The sequence below is a fragment of the Cibotium barometz genome, chromosome 27 (genome assembly GCF_041138505.1).
Source record: "Cibotium barometz isolate CiBa-2024 chromosome 27, ASM4113850v1, whole genome shotgun sequence".
Classification (NCBI taxonomy): Eukaryota; Viridiplantae; Streptophyta; class Polypodiopsida; order Cyatheales; family Cibotiaceae; genus Cibotium; species Cibotium barometz.
In genome coordinates, this window is record NC_141072.1 from 48,795,770 (window position 1) to 48,817,165 (window position 21,396).

General features: G+C 46.4%; 1 protein-coding gene across 1 annotated transcript in view; it reads left to right on the top strand.

Annotated features, from left to right (window-relative positions):
* The window catches only part of NF-YC10 (nuclear factor Y, subunit C10), a 117,525-nt gene that overhangs the window by 49,763 nt on the left and 46,366 nt on the right, over window positions 1–21,396 (top strand). Inside the window, exon 3 of the mRNA XM_086821632.1 lies at window positions 17,153–17,194. Coding sequence (XP_086677758.1) covers window positions 17,153–17,194 — 42 coding nt within the window. The remainder of the gene's footprint in view (window positions 1–17,152; window positions 17,195–21,396) is intronic.

Below are 21,396 nucleotides of genomic sequence, written 5' to 3' on the forward strand. Positions count from 1 at the left end.
GGAACTACTGAATCCCAAGGATCATGTCACACCCGAGGAAGGGTGGGACGATGAAATCCCTCTGAAACTGAGCCTTCTGGACTGTGAAGGCAAATTGTTGAGCTTTTTGGGAAATATGGGCTTGTCCATGTCCAAATGATACGGCACAAGGGCACATTTCATCTTAGCCACCAACTGTGGAGAGATGGCATCTTCGGAATTGCCCACGTCGAAGAGAACAACAAATTGTTGCCCCTTCGTTATGCCATAAGCTCGAATAAGACCTTTCTGACGCTCCTCAACTCCGCCCTCCTGCTTATCATCGAATTCCATTGCGGGTACCACATTCAAAGCGAGCAAAAGCTGAACGGTGGTTGAGGTGGAGGTGGTACAGTTGTGGCGGTAGCCACTGTAGAGGCTGGTTTATTGCCTTTTTCTGCTTACCATTTGGTACAATCATTCTTGGCATGTCCTGTGTGGTGGCAGAAAAAACAACGGTTCTCTTTGAAGCACCGCTCCTTCTCATCTTACTGTAAGACTCCTCCTGTAAGGCCCTCGATCTTTTCTTTAGGGATCTTCTTAGGTCCATCTTGTCGCTCCTTCCCAGTGCTAGTGTGACCCTTCTTCTTTTGGTCCTTGTTGGGAGCCTTCTTATTTGCTTGCTGGTTAGACGCCTGATTCTGCCAGGTGGTTTGTGTCTGCTGCTACAGCTGAGGTTTGGGGGTGACTGGAGCGGTCTTGGGCTTGCCTCCATTGAGCATCATCTCATGATTTTGCACAAGAGTCAAAGCCCTGTCATAAGTCTGGGGTTCAAAATTTCGAACGGGGAACCGAATGTTTCGATTCAATCTCAGAATGAACTGCTTGAGCTTCTCCTTCTTGGACTTCCCCAACTGTTGAGCTGATGTGATCACTTGTTGGAGTAGGTGAGCACAGGAAACCGTTTTGGGTGAGTTTGTAGAACTCATCTTCAAGATTTGTCATGTACTGTAGAGGTAGAAACCTGGTCTTTAACTCGGACACAGGTGTCCCAATCATACTCTGGTAAGCCAGTGTCAGAATCTGTGCGCTAACGGGACCAATGTTGCCACCAAGTGACTGCATCAGCTCTGAGGTGTGGAGGTGCTAGATGAACTTTGTCTTGGGTATCCTTGATCTTGGAAAGTGGAAAATGGGCAACAAACTGGTGAATAAACTAAGTCACAACCGAATGGTCGCACTTGCTGTCGTACTTGGTGAACTTTGGTGAGGCACAGATAATTGTTGTTGAGGCTATGGTTGGGGTTGTGGAGGATTGAGAAGGGTGGAAAGAAGTTATCAGAGTCCGGAGTTTCTGTTGGAACCGGTCCCTCAAGTCCTTTCGGGCCTGTTGCTCGTGGTTCGCCTTCGCTTTGAGCTCCGCTCGCAATCTCTTTGGCCTTGCACTTGGCTTTCTTTGCCAACTGTTCGGCTAGTCTTGCTTTATGGTCTTGCTCTTCTTTTTCAGTCATCCATCGACGCCATTGTTCCACTGAGGAACTTTGTTCTTTAGGTGGCTAGACCAGGGTTGCTTGTAATTTTTCCAGTTTTTTTTCCATTTGGACTCTCATCAAACCGCCGGGAGAAGCTGCCAAAATTCATGATTTTTCAAGCGCAGGTTTTCTGAAGCAATTTGCAGATCTACACTCACACAGAAGGAATTGGTCTAATTCCTCTCGGTCTGAGGGGTTTTCAAGGGTGCTCTAAATGCTGGTGATGTCAGATTTGTGAAATTTCTCAAGGAAAAGTGGCATCAAGCTCTGCATCAAATCTACAAGTGACGTTGGTAAAACAGAGATTAAGCATTCAATGTTTGGTCAAATCTTTTGTTTCTTGGCTTGATCCTCTACTAGACTAACTTCTATTGATGCCTTTGAAAGGAGTTGAGCTCATTTGAACTCTAAGGCCCCAGATCTGGTCTCCCCGCACACTCTGTTTTCTGCACACAAAACTGGGGATTATTTGAATCTGGAGTTGCCTTATCTGCTCCTTTGACTTGTGGTTGTCTTCGTCTTCTTTTGCAGAAGCGTTTCTCGAATGGTTCTTCTTCTTTAGTGATGTCTTCGGAGCTTGATGCCATGGTGGATGGCGAGTGGTTTTTCCCGATCTTAGCTTTACGACAAGATGCTCTCACCCTAGCTTGCCTGGTTGAATCATGTCCCAAGCTTTGATACCTCACGGAGGCTTCATGGGCTCAGAAGGCAGCTTCTTTCTATGTTTAGCAGTGGTGATCTACTATGCTTCATTGGGGACTGGTGCTTACCCCTTGGGTGGAGTGCAAGCAGGTTTTGGGTGCCTGTGGATGTATCAGGTGAGGCTAAGATGGAAGCAGAGGAACTTGATGAGGTTCTTATTCCCGAGCAGATACTGGCACATAAGGAAAGAAAGGTACAAGGTAAAGTTTCCCGTCGCTATCTTGTGAAGTTTAAAGAACTATTCACCGATGGATGCGAAGTGGATGGAGGAGGGTGACTTAGCAGATTCACCTAAGGTATTGCAGCTTTATCTTGATGCCTTTGAGTTGGAGCCGACTCTTGCTACGGCTCATTCAGGTTCAGCAAAGCATGGGTCTGGAGCATTGCCTGATGCTCAACAGGGGGGTAGCACCTCCGCTCCCTTGTTATAGACAGGCTCAATTTTTCATCTAGGAGTCGTTTGGTGACATCTTTGTATTCACCCGAGGTATTGAGGCTGACAGTACATTTGCTTATGGGACTTCTATGATATTGTGTACTAGTCACATGAGATGATGGTATTTTTGGAGTTGATCTCCTTTGGAACGGCATGGTTTGGTTTAGCTCAAAGTCTGCAGCAACCAGAGTTAACACTTCGAGACTCTATGGAGGGCATAAGTCTTGCGAGCAGTCCTAGAGTTGGTTTGGTTCATGGATATACGGATCGAACTCTATCTGTGCATGTATTTATACTCTTTCCGAGGTATTATGGTATTCTGGTGCCATTGGATCCTGGTACCCTTGGGAATACATGGGTAATACTCTGGATGTGTCAGGATGAGATGCATGTATGTTGGTGTGATACATCAAGTACTTTATTATGTTCATGCAAGCATCACTGAGTGTGACTCCTGCGGGATGGCCATGGGACATATGTGGGAAGTACTTAGTGGATGTACCGTTCGGATGCATTGAGTGATTTCATATGCTCATGTTGTACCTCCAATCGTGGATGTCCATGGGTGTAAGGCTTGCGAGCAACCCTGAGACTGTTATTTTGGAGTAGGTAGAGCATCTTGAGGAGCATATTGTTTGCGAATGCATATATGTGTCATGCATATGTTTGTCATATGTAGAATGATGCATGATTTTGTTTTTGGCTAACACAGTTTACGTGTTTCCACTTGGTTTTAGAATTTTGCTACAGGTTCTGAAGGAACAAGCAAGAGTTGTTCGTCACTTCAATGTGACAGTGTGGCCTTATTGTTCAGGATGATTGTTTCATCACCTAGATACACTGGAGGGGCATTGCTTTGGTCATTTGGGGACTTTTTCTTCATTGGATGCTTACTGTGCTATTGAGTGCAATTGAGGATGCTTGCTATTTTTCAAGAGGGGGGTATGTTACAACCCTGTGTTTTTCCCTCTGGACAATAAGCAGGTGGGCACGGGCACGGGCACGGGATGGACAGTGTGGACAGGCATTAGTTTGAATGTGAAAAGGAAACTCATAAGTGTGGCTAGCCCAAGTGTGAAAGGGGACAAAAAGAGATTTATAAGGTTACAAGGTTTTTAAACCTTTGATGGCTAAAAGTATTATTATTTATTTTGAAAAGCATGTGTTTTTTTAAACCTTTGCTTTTGGCGTTTTTGAGGAAAAAACGCATCGCCTCTTTAAAAGGAGAAGGGTGGCGAGCTGAAGGGAAGGTCGTCGTGTGGGGGTGGCCGGATGGTTTACGTGGGCGCTGCTGCGCATGGGGTGCTGGTTTCGCCTCCTGTTGCTGCTGCCGCCAGGTATTTGTGCTGCTGCTACGTATGGATTACAGCCGAGCAGCAATGGGCAGCCAAGCGGGCAATGAGCAATGGGGGCCACGCAGGTGACCAGGTGGTTGAGCATGGACTACTGTCAGCAAAAAGCAACCAGACAGGTTTCAGGTAGAGGTTGCACGTGTGGAAGACCAAGTGGCTGCGCATATGGGATGCAGCTAGCAACAGGAGCCAGGCGGATGCAGGCAGGTTGCATGTGTGGAGGCACCGAGGCCCGAGGGGCTAATAGCCAAGGGGTTTCTCTCTCTCTTCGCAAGCAGGTTTTATTTTAGGAGATTGGGATGCAGAGGATCAAGTTAAGAAGCAGAGGATGATGTTCTTGGAAGAGATGTATGTTGCTCTTCGTCTTGGACTTATGTGTATTCAGGGATGGCTTGATACGTCCTCTATCTTTCTCTCTCTAGGTGTTTGGCACTGTGATTGGATGGGGCATGTGTGGATTTATCTGTCATGGAAACAGGACATTGGTCTTTTGAGAAGAAACAGGACGTTGGTATCGAGGATACAGGCCTATGGTTTATGGATACAGGTGTATGGTTTATCAGATACAGGTCTTCGGTTTCAGATGGAAAATATGTCTCTGGATTCATGTGGACAGGTTCTAATTTCTCGAGGTTACATGCAGGTTGTGACTATAGGAAGGACATATGGTATGGTACAACCCTACTGCTGTTTGGGAAAAGGGTTCGTGGGATCCATGGTTGAGATGGAGAAGACCTTTTCTAACAGAGAGGTGTCGTACAGGTGTGCCTTCTCTATGGAATGCTTTGCTGTATTAGCGAGAGTTTTTATTGGGAAAGTCCTAGGTGAAAAGCTAAAAGGGATCCTATTGGTAAAGGATTCGACAAGTTGTACTTTGTACTCATATTTGATCAAGTAAAGAAATACCGCAAGGGGCGCCACTGCGTTTTGGGGCCAATGGGTGTCCTTGTACTATTTGCAGGAGCATTCTAGCTTCCCTGTTTGTTTTCCTTTTCCAGGTTCCCATGGGTGACGAAGTGTTTTGTGTGCGAGTGTTTGTTCCACCGCTCATCAGATTTCTGAAGGCCGGTTTCAGAGTTCTACACCCACTATTGGGCACTGATGACGTTAATGGGGATGTCGTAGTATCTAGTCCATACTATGCATAATGGAGTTGATAGTTATATACTCTTGTGGGTCGACTACCATGAGTATATAACATGCACGTTCCTAAAAGGTGAATTTGGGCATATTCCTGGATTCATCTAGGTATATATATATATATATATATTAGCATTCAGCTTGTAAATAAGAGGCGTAAGAGTGATGGGTCTCCAATCTGTCAATTTATCACATAGCTCTTTTTTAGGGAGCAAGCACACTAGTCCTTGCTTCCAAGAAGCAGGCAACACACCAAATTGCCAAGAAATATTAATCATATAAAGAACTTCATTTTTAAGTGAATCCCAATATTCAAGAAAGAACTGTACTGTTAAGCCATCCCACCCAGGAAATTTCCATTTCCCTAAAACCACGTAAGGCATCATGCAATTCTTCTTTTGTAAAAGGCACTTCCATTTCCAATGCTTTCTGAGGTGTAACGATTTGGTTAACCTGTTGTAAAAGAGCATGATGGGCATGTAGGCTTTGCTGCGATGGCTGTGTAGGGGCAGCAAAAAGGACAATAAAATGGTTCAATACTTTTGTCTCTAATTGATGTTTATTCTGAGTCCATTGCCCATTATTCTTTTTGAGTCCATGAATGGACTGACTCTGCTTGGAAGCATGAGATTAAAAAAAAAAAAGCCTTTGACGAGCAACCTTTATCCAGGAGAGATTTTTGTCGTGCCCTAATTTGCCATTTTTGAAGTTTCCTAGCATCATTGCGTTTCAAGCAAATTTGAGCCTCTAGAAGATCATCCTGCTCTTGAGCATCCAATGTCCTATACTAGAGTATACTCCGTCAGTGATTGTATTTTAGATTTTGCGATCCTTTCCATGCGTATATAGGATTTCCCATATTTTCAAATGACATCTTGAAGTCTGAATGCATATCTATACCTGTAAGTCTAGCGGGGCTTGCCGCGATAGACTCAGCCACGTGTCCAAGAGATAAAGATATAGAGAGAGAGGGGAGAGAGAAGGGAATAGGGATCTTGCACAATACACCACACTTAGTGGAAAACATGCCTCGCCCCCTTTCATGAATTTATTCAGAAACAATCCACGGGCATGCTGGCCAGGATCAATGCAATCAATGAATACAAAACAAACAGATATGCTGATGTAGGATATCCAAGTTGATGTTGATGTCGAGGCACGAGGTCTGTGATACTGAGCACACCACAGGGATGACCCACAAGAAACTCTCACCGGTACTAGATCCAATATGCAAATTCACATCCAATGAATCCAAGTCCAAGTCCAATGAATCCAAATTCCAAGTCCAAGTCCAAGTCCAAGTCCAAGTTCCAGATCCAAGTCCATGTTCCAAGGTCCAAATCCAAGTCTAAGTCCAAGTCCAAGTCCAAGTTTCAATCCAAGTTCTCGTCCAAGTCCAGATCCAGATCCAGATCCAAGATCCAAGTCCAAGTCCAAGTCCAAGTCCAAGTCCAGATCCAAATCCAAGTCCAAGTCCAAGTCCAAGTCCAAGTCCAAGTCCAAGTCCAAGTCCAAATCCAAGTCCAAGTTCCAAGTTCTAGATCCAAGTCCAGGTATCACTCGCTCATCCCATGAATAATCTCCACAACTCCTAAAGCCTTGTCGATGAAGGAAACTATGGAAAGCTCTTTTTGGCAAGAAAACTGATATAAAACATGTTTTAATGGTTTTCGGGCGATAAAAAACCTCCAAAAAGCAATTTTTATGGTTTTTGAATTTTCAGTCCGTACAGCTCTGCACATGTCCGTACATGCGCATACAATTCTGTACGGATATACGGATTCATACAGTCGTACGAGATATACGAGATATTCATACAGTCGTACGAGATATACGAGATATTCATACAATTCTGTACGGATATACGGATTCATACAGTCGTACGAGACAGGTGATGATGTGGCGCAACAGTTGATAGAGACACTCTGAATCAGCGGGCATCGATGAAAAATTCCATGATTTGATTCATGATCAAGTAGATGATGATGGAGAAGATGAACTCCATGCTTCAACGAAGATGGCAATGCGATGAAGAGGTTCTTCTTCAACTTTATGCTCAAGAGAGGCTCATGTTCTTTTATACTTGGGAAAGCCTTGCTTTTTGCCAAAAAGTGATGCTTTTGCCTTTTACTTTGCTTTTGGTCTTTTTAATATTACTCAACTTTTGTTAAAAAGTCTTGTTTTGCTTTTCTAGCTTCAGGGCCTTACTTTTTGGCCCTGGTGCTGCTTTTTGAAAAAGTGACATTTAGCTTTTTGGTGCGGCTCAGTCTCCTCTTTCCAATGGTGCCCTTGGCTCGTGGTCAACCCTGTTTGACTTTTGCTGCTTCTTGCTTTTTGACCAAAATTGGTGCTTTTTCTTAATCAAGCCTTATGGACCTTGTCCCCATGTCTTCTTCCACCTGTTTGGTGTCCGGACATGGGTTTCATCATGTGAAATAGAGCTAGGAGGGCCAAATAGTTACAATCCCACGCCAGATCTTCATTTATCTGCATGTGAAGCTTTATAGGCCGAATTTCAGCCTCCACTAAAGCTTTGAATTACTGATGTGTCAGGTAACTGTTATTAACTATAAGCAGTTTCTCGCGATGAGGCAAAGGTACATCATGCATAGTCATGCCAAAATACAAAGTCATCCATGTAGGAAAATGATCCGAATTTTGCATAGAGAAGTCTATGGACAAAGCGCAAGAAAAGTCAAACGGATCAGCATTTAGCATATAGCATATAGCATCAATCCAATTCGGCCCAATAGTCATTCATTGCATTGTGATGGAACGTATATCCTTTTTGGGCAAGCTTTAGGTGCTTCCATAAATCACATGCTCTTATGCTTTGAAATACATTTTGCCAAGCCCTTTTCTCAGAAGCAATCATATGTAATCCGTGAGAACTATTGTCCTCATAGTCTTTCGAATTATTGAAATCACCACACAAAAAAGCATTCGTAACCCATGGATAAGCTTGCATTTGCTGCCACATTTGAGCTCGCATTGCATATGTTTGCAAAGCATGTACACTAGCAAACTCAAATATTTCACCATTCATCATACATTGAATGATCATTATAATGAGGTTGTAGCTCATGCCTAACCAAAATCGTGGCACCAGAAGAAGCACGATGCATAGAAGATACGAAAACCAGCAAAGCAACCTTCTCTCCCAGCAAAAAAATGATGGTTGTGTTCTTGTAAGCAAACTATGTGCGGCTGAGTTCTATGTATGTAAGCCCAAATCAGCCTCTATTTATTTATTTGACAGAGGCCTTGTACATTATATGTCAAATATCTAAGTGGTATATACATATATACATGTTTTGTATCAAGAGGAAAAGTTCTCAAGTTTCCACCAAGATGGCTGCCTCACTGCCGGCATAGCCATGCTCAAAATCATTAGCTTTTCCAAGGTTATAAGCAATATTTGCAAGGAGGAGTGATTGAGTTTGCTCATATAACGGATCAGCTCTCACAATTGCTTACCAAGGTCGACCAACCCCTGTAACATCATTAGTTATTTCATTAGAATGATGTCCACTAGTCGAGGCAACCTCGGTCCAATTGCGCGAGACAACAGATCTCGGTTTTATTGTCTTTTTGGGGGTTTGCCAAGCATTGGTATCTTGCTTTTCGTTCTCCTTAGATTTAGGCATAGGAGAATTAGTGGATGCAACCTTTATTTTGCCTTTGTCCGTATTAACATTTGAGCCCTGCTGTACATTTTTCCCTTTTTGGGGTTGCATTGTTCCCACCAGAGTGTTCTCATTTGATTGCATTGCAGCAGCTGGTGGTTGCAATAGCACGGTCAGACACTCTAATTGCATATGACCAAATTTTCCACAAGTAAAGCAAGAGCCACCCATTTAAGTTTGAAGAAGACATCCTCGGAGGGCATGCGAATCATCTCCACATCAAAAGCAACATCTGGTGGTGTGGGTTTATTAGGTATCCCACAATATGCAAAGCCTATTTACATTTCCATTCATGCGTGGGGGGCATACAACTTTTCCCAATGCATCTGCTAGAAATGGTAAATCAACTACCTCCACCCATACAAGGCCCTTGTGCCTAATGAGACTTTGATAATCCTTGGTTGGCATCCAAGGGTAAACATGCACCAATTGTTGCCGACCATAAAACAAAGGCGATTTTTTCAGCAGTGTTTGTTTGTATTGCGGATCTGTGAATATCACTTCAAAAAATCCACGTTCAGCTTTATGCACACCAGCTACAAAACAACCCCCAAGCAACGCTTTAAGCCATTGTGCAACATCACCTAGATCTGGCATTTTTGTAGGGAAAAAAAGGACTATTGCCTTCTGAGCTAGATTCATAACAGGATCAAGCATTTCATGTCCTAGGATTTTGACACAAAATTGAGGCATCGGAGTCTCTGATTTCAGGAAAGCCTTCATGAAGAGTGTCTTGCAAACGGCTGCAAATCTGGATTTTCATAATGTAAAAGGCAAGCATTTGAATCTCCAACGAGAACTTGTCTTCTCTTTATATCACCACGCTGGAAAGTTTGTATTGAATCAGCAAAGAGACTGTACAAAAAGGGGGAAAAATCCCATGCAAAGAGAGAGAGAAAGAAAGAAAGAAAGAAAGATTTTATTAACGTCTTCCAAAAGACCAAACTTGGCCTATGAGACAAATCGGTGTACTTGTATGGGGTATCCTTTGTCATCCCAACAAAATGAAAAAGTACTGAACTAAAAAGCTGAATCTGGGTGTGCAATAAGTACAATGAGTGGGGGAGGGGATGGAGCTCTACTACTAGGAGAATGCAAAGCTAGGAGAATGCAAAGCTATATGCATGGAGTATACAATCATGATATGCAACCTAGCTAGCTCCATCCTGTACCATACTGGGGGTATAAAATGGTATACATCAATGAAGGGGGTGTCCACAGCTCCCTGAAGAACATGCCTGGGTGTGCTCTGAAGCGAGCTAGTCGCTCCGCACCCTCTCTGTGAAACTGAGCTCTGATCTCTGTCATCTCTCTCTGGTATAGGCGTGGTGTCCGAAAGCCACGTGTCCTCTGTCTCCTGCGGGCTATGAGTGTCTTTGCTCTTTGGAGAGTAATTCCCTGTTGTGTAGGGGCTGGGAGTGGGATGGATCTCTGAAAAAATGTAGTAATCTGTGTCTGTCGTCCCCCCTCTGGAGCTGTCTGAGCCTGTAATGATGTCTCTCTGTGACGCTGTATGTTTAGAATGAATCTCCCCAGTATGCGCTGGTCTGCTGCCTCAAAGATCTGGCGTAGGGAATGTGGCTCTCTGAATATATGAGATGCTCACCTTGCAGGCCCATATGGTCGGCGGCCCGTCCATGCTGTAGGTGGTGGATAGCTTCCTTTACCATCGAGTAGGTAAAGAAGCTAGCTGTGGTAGGTCGAGGCTCCTGTGGCTGAGGTATAGGTGGCTGCTGTGGGGCGTGGTATAGGCCCTTTGCATATGTGTGCCATGTCTGTGTGTCTGCAATAGGTGTCGGTGTCCGAGGCTCTCTGAAGTGGTGCCATGAGATAGGGCTATCTCTACTCATGAAGAAATGAAAGATCTCTAGCTCCCGTATCTCTGCGAAGGCCCGCCTTTTGCGGCGAGTAAGTCTCCTCATCTCTCTCCTCGACTCCTGCTTCGTGATGGCTCCCAAGGCTCTCTGTATGCGGAGCCGTGAGACATCGGATGAAAGCGGCATGCAATGCTGAAGGAAAGGTATGCATGATCGGCAGCTACAGCGATGGGGCGAGGTGAGACTGTAAAAGCCTGTATGAGAGATAATGGTCCCAGCAAGTAGTCCACTGTACTCGCACCGGGTCTATCTGTCGTGGAGCGTGCTCTCGGCCGCCTGCTGAGTGCATGCTTATGTGAAAAGCATGTGAAGGCTCCTGAACCTGGCCATCGAGCGAGGCCATTCAGTTTAGCCAATCCGTGTGCTCCTCCTAGATCCAGCAGATGATCTCCATAATCTGCATCCTCCATGTCCTGGGAAGTTCTGTCAAGTCCACCTCTGGTGCTAGATCTCTGTATATGGGATCATCAATCTCAAAAAAGGGCACCTGATGCTGTTTCGTACGCGCGTTGAAGTCGCCTGCCAACAGCTAGAATAGTGCATGACATCCTCATAAAGTGGGAGGTATGGTGACTCGTCCTCTGCATGGGTGCCGTAGGTGGAGCCTTTGGGTGGGAAGTAGCATATGGCAACATAAATATCATGTGGCCTTTCAGTATGTATGTGGATCCACATGAAACAGGCCTCCTCATCTCTCCTCATGACCTGTACGACATGCTGTAGCTAATCCCTGTAAAGGACAGCAACCCCTCCAGATCCTCTAGTACCTCCATGTGACCTTGCCTGAGGGCAAGTGGACCCCCACCTGTAGCCTCTGACCGCTAGTAAGCGGGTGCCCGGAGCCTGGTGTGTCTCCGTATAAAGTACAATGTCTCTGCCTCTGAAAGTCTCCTCAAACATCCCCACATCTGTCCCCGTCGCCCCATTGCAGTTCCACACTGCAAATCTCAGGTGTGTCTCATAGGCCGTGCCCCATCATGAGCGCCTCTCTGTGATGATCACACGACTATCTTGGTAAACCGCCCACTTGCCTGCCTTGCGGGCCTCTTGAATCCGCGGCACACATTCCCTCCGATGTCCTACCTGGGCTGGTGTGAGATCATCCTCGAGGTAGATTCTCTCCCTTGAGAATCTACCTGGTGCCCGGAGCCTGGTGTGTCTCCGTATAAAGTACAATGTCTCTGCCTCTGAAAGTCTCCTCAAACATCCCCACATCTGTCCCCGTCGCCCCATTGCAGTTCCACACTGCAAATCTCAGGTGTGTCTCATAGGCCGTGCCCCATCATGAGCGCCTCTCTGTGATGATCACACGACTATCTTGGTAAACCGCCCACTTGCCTGCCTTGCGGGCCTCTTGAATCCGCGGCACACATTCCCTCCGATGTCCTACCTGGGCTGGTGTGAGATCATCCTCGAGGTAGATTCTCTCCCTTGAGGGCTATCCTCTTGGAGAGAAACCCTCACCGTGTCTAGGCCCGCAAACTTGAGGATACGTGGCCGCTCCTTGGCAATGTCTTTCACTACTCTCCATGCACCGTCAATAATAGAGGTGTCGGCCACTCCCATATGCCCTTGGCATCCTCCAACAGGCTATCCTTCTCTTTCCATCCCACCACCCGAACGTGTAGTGCGCAGATTTTCCTCTTCCTCTCCTCCTCCATAGCCGCATTGACGAACTCCTCCTTGTTCGTCGGTGGCTTGTGCTTCTTCTCTACCTCAATCCACTCGGATGTGGCTTGCACCTCCTGTTGGGCCTTCTTGGCCACTGCCGCCCATGTTTGGATCTCCTTTGCTACATGTGTTTTGATGTCTTCAAGTTCCTTAGTGACGTGTGCGGGCATGGCCTCTTTGATTTCTCCTTTCTCCCCCTTGAGGAGCTCGATCTCCTTCTTACAAGCGGCCTCTTCGTCTTGCAAGTCCGCAATGACCTTGTTGCGCTCATGCAAGTATTCTTCAATATCCACTTTCCACGAGGCAAAATGTGCTCGCATCTCCTCATAAGCTTCCTCTTTCCACTCTGCCATTTCCCAGTGGAGGTTTTCGGCGAGCTCGGTGCACATCGTTGCCATGGCGTCTTGTGTGGTCTTTTGGGCCCCCTCGAGGTCGTTTTCATGGGTCTTACAGATGTCCCGCAACGCCACTATTGCTTTCTTTTGCTTGCTGTACGGTGCTGCTTCGAGGTAGGTCCATACAGCGGAGTACTTCCCACCACGTTCACCACGTGTATGGCCTTCTGGGGTTGTTCTGCGAGTTTTCTTCTCGGGTGTTGCTCCTGCCATGGTAACCCCTGGACTGAAGGGCTCTCCTGCTGTTCAGACTATATGTTGCTGCCTTGCGGGTCTTTACGGAAACCCTGATTTGTCTCCTGTACAGAACACACCTGTGTTGCCAGGGCCAAACAACCTGCTGTGCCGTGCTTCTCACGAACTCTGCTGCTGAGCGTAGCTGAACCTGTTAGCCACCTGCACACTGCTACCCACAACTGCCTGTGCACGAATGCTGTCCGCCTTCAAACAACAATAGAGAGAGAGAGAGCAGGGGAGAAGAAAAAGAGGGCAAACAGCAATTAGACAGGTAGAGCAGAAGAAACTGAGGGGATAGACACAATGAAGGAAGAGGAGAAAAAAGACCTGTGCAGCAAAGTCGAGTGAGGAGAAAATAGCCAAGAGCAGGCAACAGTCGTGTAGAGAAAAGGGAAGGCCCAGACGCGCGCGCGCACACATACACACACATACGAGCACTGGGCAGGAGAAAACACAAAGTGAAGGCAGTTACACAAGGTAGGCGGCAGACTCTGCAGGGAGGTCGAAAGAACAGAAACCCTAGATACAGGGGTCACAGCAGGTCAGGACGGGTCCTGGGCACTGCGCAAGGGTTGGAAACCCTCCAAATAGTTTCGTTGTGGGCAGAAAAACCTCCAGGCTGGGTTGCGCAGCAAACAGCTCCCAAACGCGGTAGTCAACACACACTTTTTTTTTTTTGGGGTAAAACCAGTTGAAATTGCATTATATCATAAATGTACAAGGGGTTTGACATAAAGAGGATGTCTAAACCCTAGAACTTAAAAACAGTAGTAAAAAAGTTCTATGCAAGAGACATGAAGATCACCCTCGTGATAGGCATCATACAAAGACTGCCTCAGTGAGGATCTAAAGGACTCATATGAATGAGACAGTGGCTGACCCAAGAAAGCATAATTATGCTGCATCCATATAATCTATAGTGCCCAATATCGAACCAAAGAGAGGAACAAGGAAAACTCTGACAGTCAGCACGCACGCATGCACGCACGCGCGCGCGCACACACACACACACACGGACACACAAACTGGGGTTCAGACACACGAGGGCGCACACACACGAGACTCCGAATCCCAACACTCTATCACCGTTTGCACCTCCACCAAATCTGGATTGACCCAAATTCTGGCCTCTACCTCTACCTCTACCCATTGCAAGAGCATGTTCTTGCTTAGTTAAGGCAGTTGGGTGATTTCTTCTCTTGCACCAAGAGATTCACAAGATCTTGGTAGCTCAGAAACCTCTCCCAAATAGTAATAGATGTGACAAAGTGTTTGTATGTTTCACTTTTGTGGCCCCTATGTACGGATTGAGCCATTTCATCTCCAACAGTGGTGCCCATAAGGACTAGCTCATCACATATGGTCTCAATCTTCAACAAGTAATTTGTATGGTGATGGTAGCTTCAAAATGAGATTGAGCTTTGTCTTTAGATGAATCTTCCTCACTGTGTTCTTTGCTTTGATAATATCCCATGCCTCTTTTGGAGTATTGCAAGTGCTAATGTGCCTAATTACGACATCTGATACATTCACGTTAGCAAGGACCAATCCCCTTGTCTCCCATGCGAGGCACATGGTGGATGACATGTGTGAAGGTGCTTGCTAAATGCTTATTCATTGCCACTGTCGGGTGCCACTCCCTGGAACATTGCTTCCAGCAAAGACAACAACATGAGCTGTCCAGTAGGGGTGTTGGGACTGGGTATCTTGGGGGCCGGAGCCGGCTGGTAAGAAAGGGAGGGCAAAAGCCCCAAATTGTATGCAAAAAGTCACCAAATTTTTATGTGAAAAAAGCCCCAAAATGTATGGAAAAAAGCCTCAAAATTTATATGGTAATGGAATAGCACATGTATTGGACAGAAAAAAAAAATGCTATGTAAAGCTGCCGACCTAAGAAAGGATACAAGCCTAAGCCCCGAGATATAAAAGCCCCAAATTGTAAAACGCCCAAATTATATGGAAAAAATCCCCAAATTCTTACGTGAGAAAAGCCCCAAAATGTATGGAAAAAAGCCCTAAATTTTATGTGTTAATGGAATAGCACAGGTATTGCACAACCCCCCCCAAAAAAAAAATGCTATGTAAAGCTCCGACCTTAGAAACGATACAAGCCCAAATCCTAAAGCAAGAATCTGAAGCAAATGGGCTGAGGTGTAGGCTGGTCCTGAAGCACGACTTGGAGAAAATGGAATACAGGGCTGCCAGCTACGCATATGCAGCCATGAAATCCATGCACAAGAGATAGCAAACGAACAGGCAGGTGGCACAACAACCAACACGTGGCGTGGGCAGCAACAACAAGGTGGTTGAAAGCGATGGGCTGCAGGCGCACTTTTCGAAGATGATTTGGCGGAAATCGTACAAAATAAAGACTATTTGAAAAAATCGACATAAGGAAATAGACATTAGCAAAGTTGACATTAGAAAAATCGCATTAAAAAAAACTCAACCCTAAAAGCGTACCGTACCTTTAAAAATGAACCGTACCATCCTAGGGAGTTTGGTATGCATACCGATGCAACTATGTTGATGATTGAGGAAATGTGTGGAGAAGGGGCTGGCCGTGTATCTATATAGGCTTTTATAAGTGGGGTGGCCATGACATGACCATGTAGGTCCGTGGTCATAGTCAGTGCCACTGTTTGTGATGTATACTCGGCCCATGCAGATGTTCTAGAAACTGCTACATAGTTGGCTACCTCCGAGATTTTTCTGGGCTCATCTTGGGTCTTGTTTGGGCCTCGCAATGTGAGGACAGGGTGTCCAAGAGTAAACTCTACCTACTCCATGTGTGGACCGTTATGAGATAACATTCAATGTACCATGTAGTTTATTTGGCATTGTGCCAAATCTAATCCAAGGTGTCTAAACCATCTGGCCTTCTAGGCCACCCCCCTGTGTGAATACGATGACACTGCGCACCCAAGCTGCTCACCCATAGCTACTCCTCATATGGGGGCCGTACAAACATGAGCTAGCCGGTGCTTGGACAATACAATATGAGGGTGGAGCATTGATATCCAACAGTCCATTTTGGCCCCACACTGGAAAGAGGTGCTTGCCCCACATGTAATGAAGTCAAACACTTGAAACCATTTATAAGCGAAGGTATAACTTAATGAAAATTAGTAAGGTTTGAGGCATTACTTACCACTTGTCTCACAAGTCACAAAACCCGTCAATAAAGACGCACATGCGAACAATCTGGAGGGCAGTAGTTCCTGGGGCCTTGGCTGTGCAGGACACACATACACACAAACATGCATGAAGCATAGCATCTAACACAAGTTCCAAGCATGCAAACATGTAATGCACATGCACCATGTGATTTGGATAGTCTCCCGTTCTCAATCACTTGTATCCAGGCTACATTTGGCTAATCCAACCCGGGTTTCAAGTGGATATGTCCGGCTGATGACATATACATAAAGGATTGGAATTGATGGCGTATACTGAATGTACACAAGAAGGATCTCTGAATCAGCTTCAGCCCAACTACTGTTGGTTCACTTGAACCTTCTTGGAGGGACTGGCCAGCTCACTACCCAGCTATAGCTCCCTTCCGGAGCATCTCAAGCCTGAGGCTAGATCAACACCATGCTCAACTCTGCACCATACCTTCTGAACCCACCATCTCGTTGAGCGAGACCAAGGCCTGATTCCAAGGGTCTTGACTTTCTACCCAAGTGGCTTTTGTGTCAAGTCAATACCTCCCAATCATGGTTGTTTTGGAACTGAATTCTAAACAACCCCCCATATTATGCATTTTGTCAACTTATGTATGAAAAGCACTCTTGCTGCACCTTCTTGAAGTGTATGAATACTTGCTTAAGCTATGTTTATTAACTACCCTCTCATGAGATCTCCTTCATTCTATACTTGTTTCATCCCTACGTGTTGGCCCTTGAGAAATATCATAATTTAGTTTCAAAGGCATATGGAGCCTCCTGTGGTAACAGGTTCAATTTTTCGGTCAATTCACATTTAAGATCCTAGCCCTTATAAGTTGTATGGGCAATGTGTTGCACAGGGGTGAAATTTGTCCATTGTGGGTGAATTATATGTTGTTTTTTAAATACAAAATTGTTTGAGGCTTGTAGCTAAGATGAACTCCATGTGAGTTTTTAGAAATAATACGTAATAATGCTAGGTCTGTGATATTGCAGCTACACATGTGAGGCAGGGAAGAAGGTTCCATTTTCTTGCAGGTGAGTGAACTGTATCACTTATTTAAGTTTCTTGTGTCCTTGAAACAGAGGTATCCTCGTGTTTACAGATAAAATGTTAATATTTTGAGGAGCAGATTTGGGCCAGAGGCACTCCTTGTCTATGCGGGGAGGTATCAAACTTGGAGAGTGGCCTTAGTGAAGGTCCATTGGGTGCTTGGGGTCTAAGTACGTTGTGGGTTGGGGTGCAGTTGGTGATGTGGGACAGCTGGAAATCCTCCATTGCTTCTTCAAAACCCCTTCTCTCCCCCCACCAACCCCTTTACCTTCCTTCCTTCTCCCTCCTCCCTTCCCCTCCCCGTCAGGGTGGGAAAGAGGGTAGCACAATGAGCTTGCTTTGAAGTGTCCTGTGAATCACATGATCAATAATGTCAATCACAGGATTGAATGATCTTGCAGGTCAGCTTGGCTCGAACTCTTGGGTATTTCAGAGTTAGTCTGGAGTTTGTTCAAGTGTCCTTAGTGGTGTGAACACATTAGGCATGAACACCCTCTTATTTAGGGTCAAAAGATAAGGCCTTGATACCTATAAAAGCATTGTTCATGGTGGAAGTCTTATGCTCATAATTCATTCATCATTGTGCTGTGCAATCTTTCTCTCTTGTGTGCTGTTGTCCCATTGCGCTGTTGTCCCATCTCTCTCTCTCTCTCTCTCTCTCTCACTACCACCGAAGATGCTGTATTACAGAGACCACTTTATGAGCATCTCAGGGGATGGGTTTATACATCGACCACGGTACATGGATGTATACATGCCACACAGCTCTCGCGTTGCTATTGGACAGCTACGAGTCTCATCACATCAGCTAGAGATAGAGGCTGGGAGAGCGGCACGGGTTCCCAGAGCTGAGCGGATATGCAGATTGTGCCGCGAGGAGGTGGAGACTGAGGATCACTTTGTATGTAGATGTAGAGCCCACCAGGGGGTCAGAGATAGATATGCAGGATTGTTTGAGGAGCACTCTTCACTACATCAGTTGATGGAGGCCTCGGACAAGCGACAGCTTGGCAGACTACTACTAGAGCTTCATAGTTCTCGAGAGAGACTCCTCCAGACACCCGCTCCCACAAGGGGTGGGAGAGTCCCAGCTCACAGATTTCTTCCAGAGAGCTATGCCAGTGCCAGCTGATGTACCACGTGGGGTGACTGCACAGAGAGCAGAGGAATTGAGAGTGAGGAGGAGACCTAGACAGACTGGACACAGAGCACCCCGACTCCGTCACCGAGAGATAGCAGCTATCCGGATGAGACACCAGATGGAGACACAGGAGAGGCTAGCTCGCTTTCATTCAGACTCAGGGTACATGTTCACGCCACTCAAAGCCTTAGCATCGGTGATGTGTGATATCTTATATCCCTCTTATGGCATTGGATGGAGTTAGACATAGATCTGTATAGCATGCTTGTACTACCCCTTCAACATATAGAGATGCATCTTGCCTTAGCACTCCATCCACATCCCCACCCCCCGTATATTGTTTGTATATGGGCTCCACCGATCCATGATGATTCATAGTTGTATCCAGACACATGCACACTTTTTCTTTTGTTTCTTTTCTTCCCATGACCGGAAGAACACAGTTGTATTATTTTTTGTCTCATAGGCCGACTTTGGCCTCTCGTAGACGTTAATATATCTTTCTTTCTTTCTTTCTTTCTCTCTCTCTCCTGGGGGGCGGCAGCAGTACAGTGGACTATGTGATGGGATCCCGGGAGGCAGCAGATATGGTGTCTCACTTTACCGTACCACCATGCCCCATTGGGGCGGATCATACATATCTATCCCTCACTTTCAATTGCTTATTGGAGACCCACCCACGCATCATACAGCCACCATGCACTATTTTCCACTTCACTCAGGACCTAGCCGATGTGTATGACTATCATGTTCATGATCAGCTATTTGCCTTAGACCCATCGGCACCCATGGCTATGCTCACCTCCCAGCTCTCACATGTACTGCACTCCACAGCCGCGAGGAGTTTCCCATACCACATACAGACAGGACAACCACCTACATCTGGGAGCATGCCCCAGAACCGACGGTATGATGATGAGTGCAGAAACCCTTACCGCAGTCTTTGAGTGTAGAGGGTTCCATAAAGCAAGAGATGTACTAGATCCCGGGAACTACAGGACCATCATGATTGGCCATATATTGGCCAAACTATACGGGGGAGTTTTGGAGGCAGAGCTGAGCACTCATGCAGAGGATGGGGGATTGAGAGCAGTAGGCCAGGCAGGCTTCCGAGACGAGCCTTCTCGACCATCGACCACATTTTTACATTGAGGTGCCTGATTGATCAGGCCAAGGCACGGAGGCAACGGCTCTATTGTGGCTTTGTGGATTTCTGCAAGGCATTTGATACTGTGGCCAGAGAGCGCCTCTTTCGGCGATGACAGACACTAGGCATACCCTCAGTCATGATGTGGGGCATATACAGGCTATATGAGCAGGTCTTTGGGATAGTCCGATGCCCAGGAGGCTTGTCCGACACAGTTGCTAGCACCATTGGTGTGAAGCAGGGGTGCCCGCTCTCCCCCACGCTCTTTGGGCTCTATATTGATGAGGTGGTCGATTACATCACACAGGGAGGAGGCTCTGGGGTTGAGCTATCAAGTATTACTGTCCATGTTATGCTTTATGCTGATGACATCGTCTTGGTATCTGACACGCAGGTTGGGCTTCAAAGACACCTTGTGGCTCTTGATGACTTCAGCGCACAACAAGGTCTCACAGTGAACCTTGGGAAAACCAAGGTTATGATCTTCCACACCTCACCCACAGTCAAGTCAGGAGCCACACTACTCTCACATTAGCAGGAGGGCGGGTCGAGGTGGTGAGCTCTTTTGTTTACCTTGGCATCACATTTACTAGCTCAGCTGGACGCTTCTCCATGGCTCAGGCAGTCCGAGACAGAGTGACCCGGGGGTATGCAACTCTTGCTGGCCTTGAGCGTCAGTGTCATCAGGCACATTTTCAGGAACCCCGCACAAAGGGGTGGCTCTTTGATACATTAGTGACACCAGCCTTGATGTATGCAGCAGCGGTTTGGGCACCAAGGCTTGCAGCCTCCACATGGGTACAGCTGGAGAGACCACAGATCTTGATGCTCTCGAGGATGATACGCAGCAAACCATCCGTCCCGCACGACATTGTTCGAGCTAAGTTTGCTGCACCACCTATGGCAATGGAGGCATTGTTCCAGACGATCTCCTTTATATACAGGATGAGGGAGATGCCCACGGAGAGATTATCTCGCCGAGCTTTTGAGGCATCTAGATAGCTGGCCGAGGCTGGACACAATGGATCTTCGTATGCACAGATGCTACAGTGGTTCTCACATCATGGGATAGACATTGAGCAGTTGCCACCTTTTCAGTATGATCAGTCTGCTCCACGGGGTTACCTCTCTCAAGGAGCAGAGTGATGAGACAGGACATATGGCAGCGCTACATACAGGAGACCTGGACAGAGACATGGACAGCACCAGAGAGCCCACTACCACCGAAGATGCTGTATATTACAGAGACCACTTTATGAGCATCTCAGGGGATGGGTTTATACAGCGACCGCGGTATATGGCTGTATACATGCCACACAGCTCTCGCGTTGCTATTGGACAGCTACGAGTCTCGAGAGAGACTCCTCCAGACACCCGCTCCCACAAGGGGTGGGAGACAGTCCCAGCTCACAGATTTCTTCCAGAGAGCTATGCCAGTGCCAGCTGATGTACCACGTGGGGTGACCGCACAGAGAGCAGAGGAATTGAAAGCCAGGAGGAGACCTAGACAGACTGGACACAGAGCACCCTGACTCCGTCACCGAGAGAGAGCAGCTATCCGGATGAGACACCAGATGGAGACACAGGAGAGGCTAGCTCGCTTTCATTCAGACTTAGGGTACATGTTCAGGTCACTCACAGCCTCAGCATCAGCGATGTATGATATCTTATATCCCTCTTATGGCATTGGATGGAGTTAGACATAGATCTGTATAGCATGCTTGTACTACCCCTTCAGCATATAGAGATGCATCTTGCCTTAGCACTCCATCCATATCCCCACCCCCCTTTATATTGTTTGTATATGGGTTCCACCGATCCATGATGATTCATAGTTGTATCCAGACACATGCACACTTTTTTTCTTTCTTTTCCTTTTCTTCCGATGACCGGAAGAA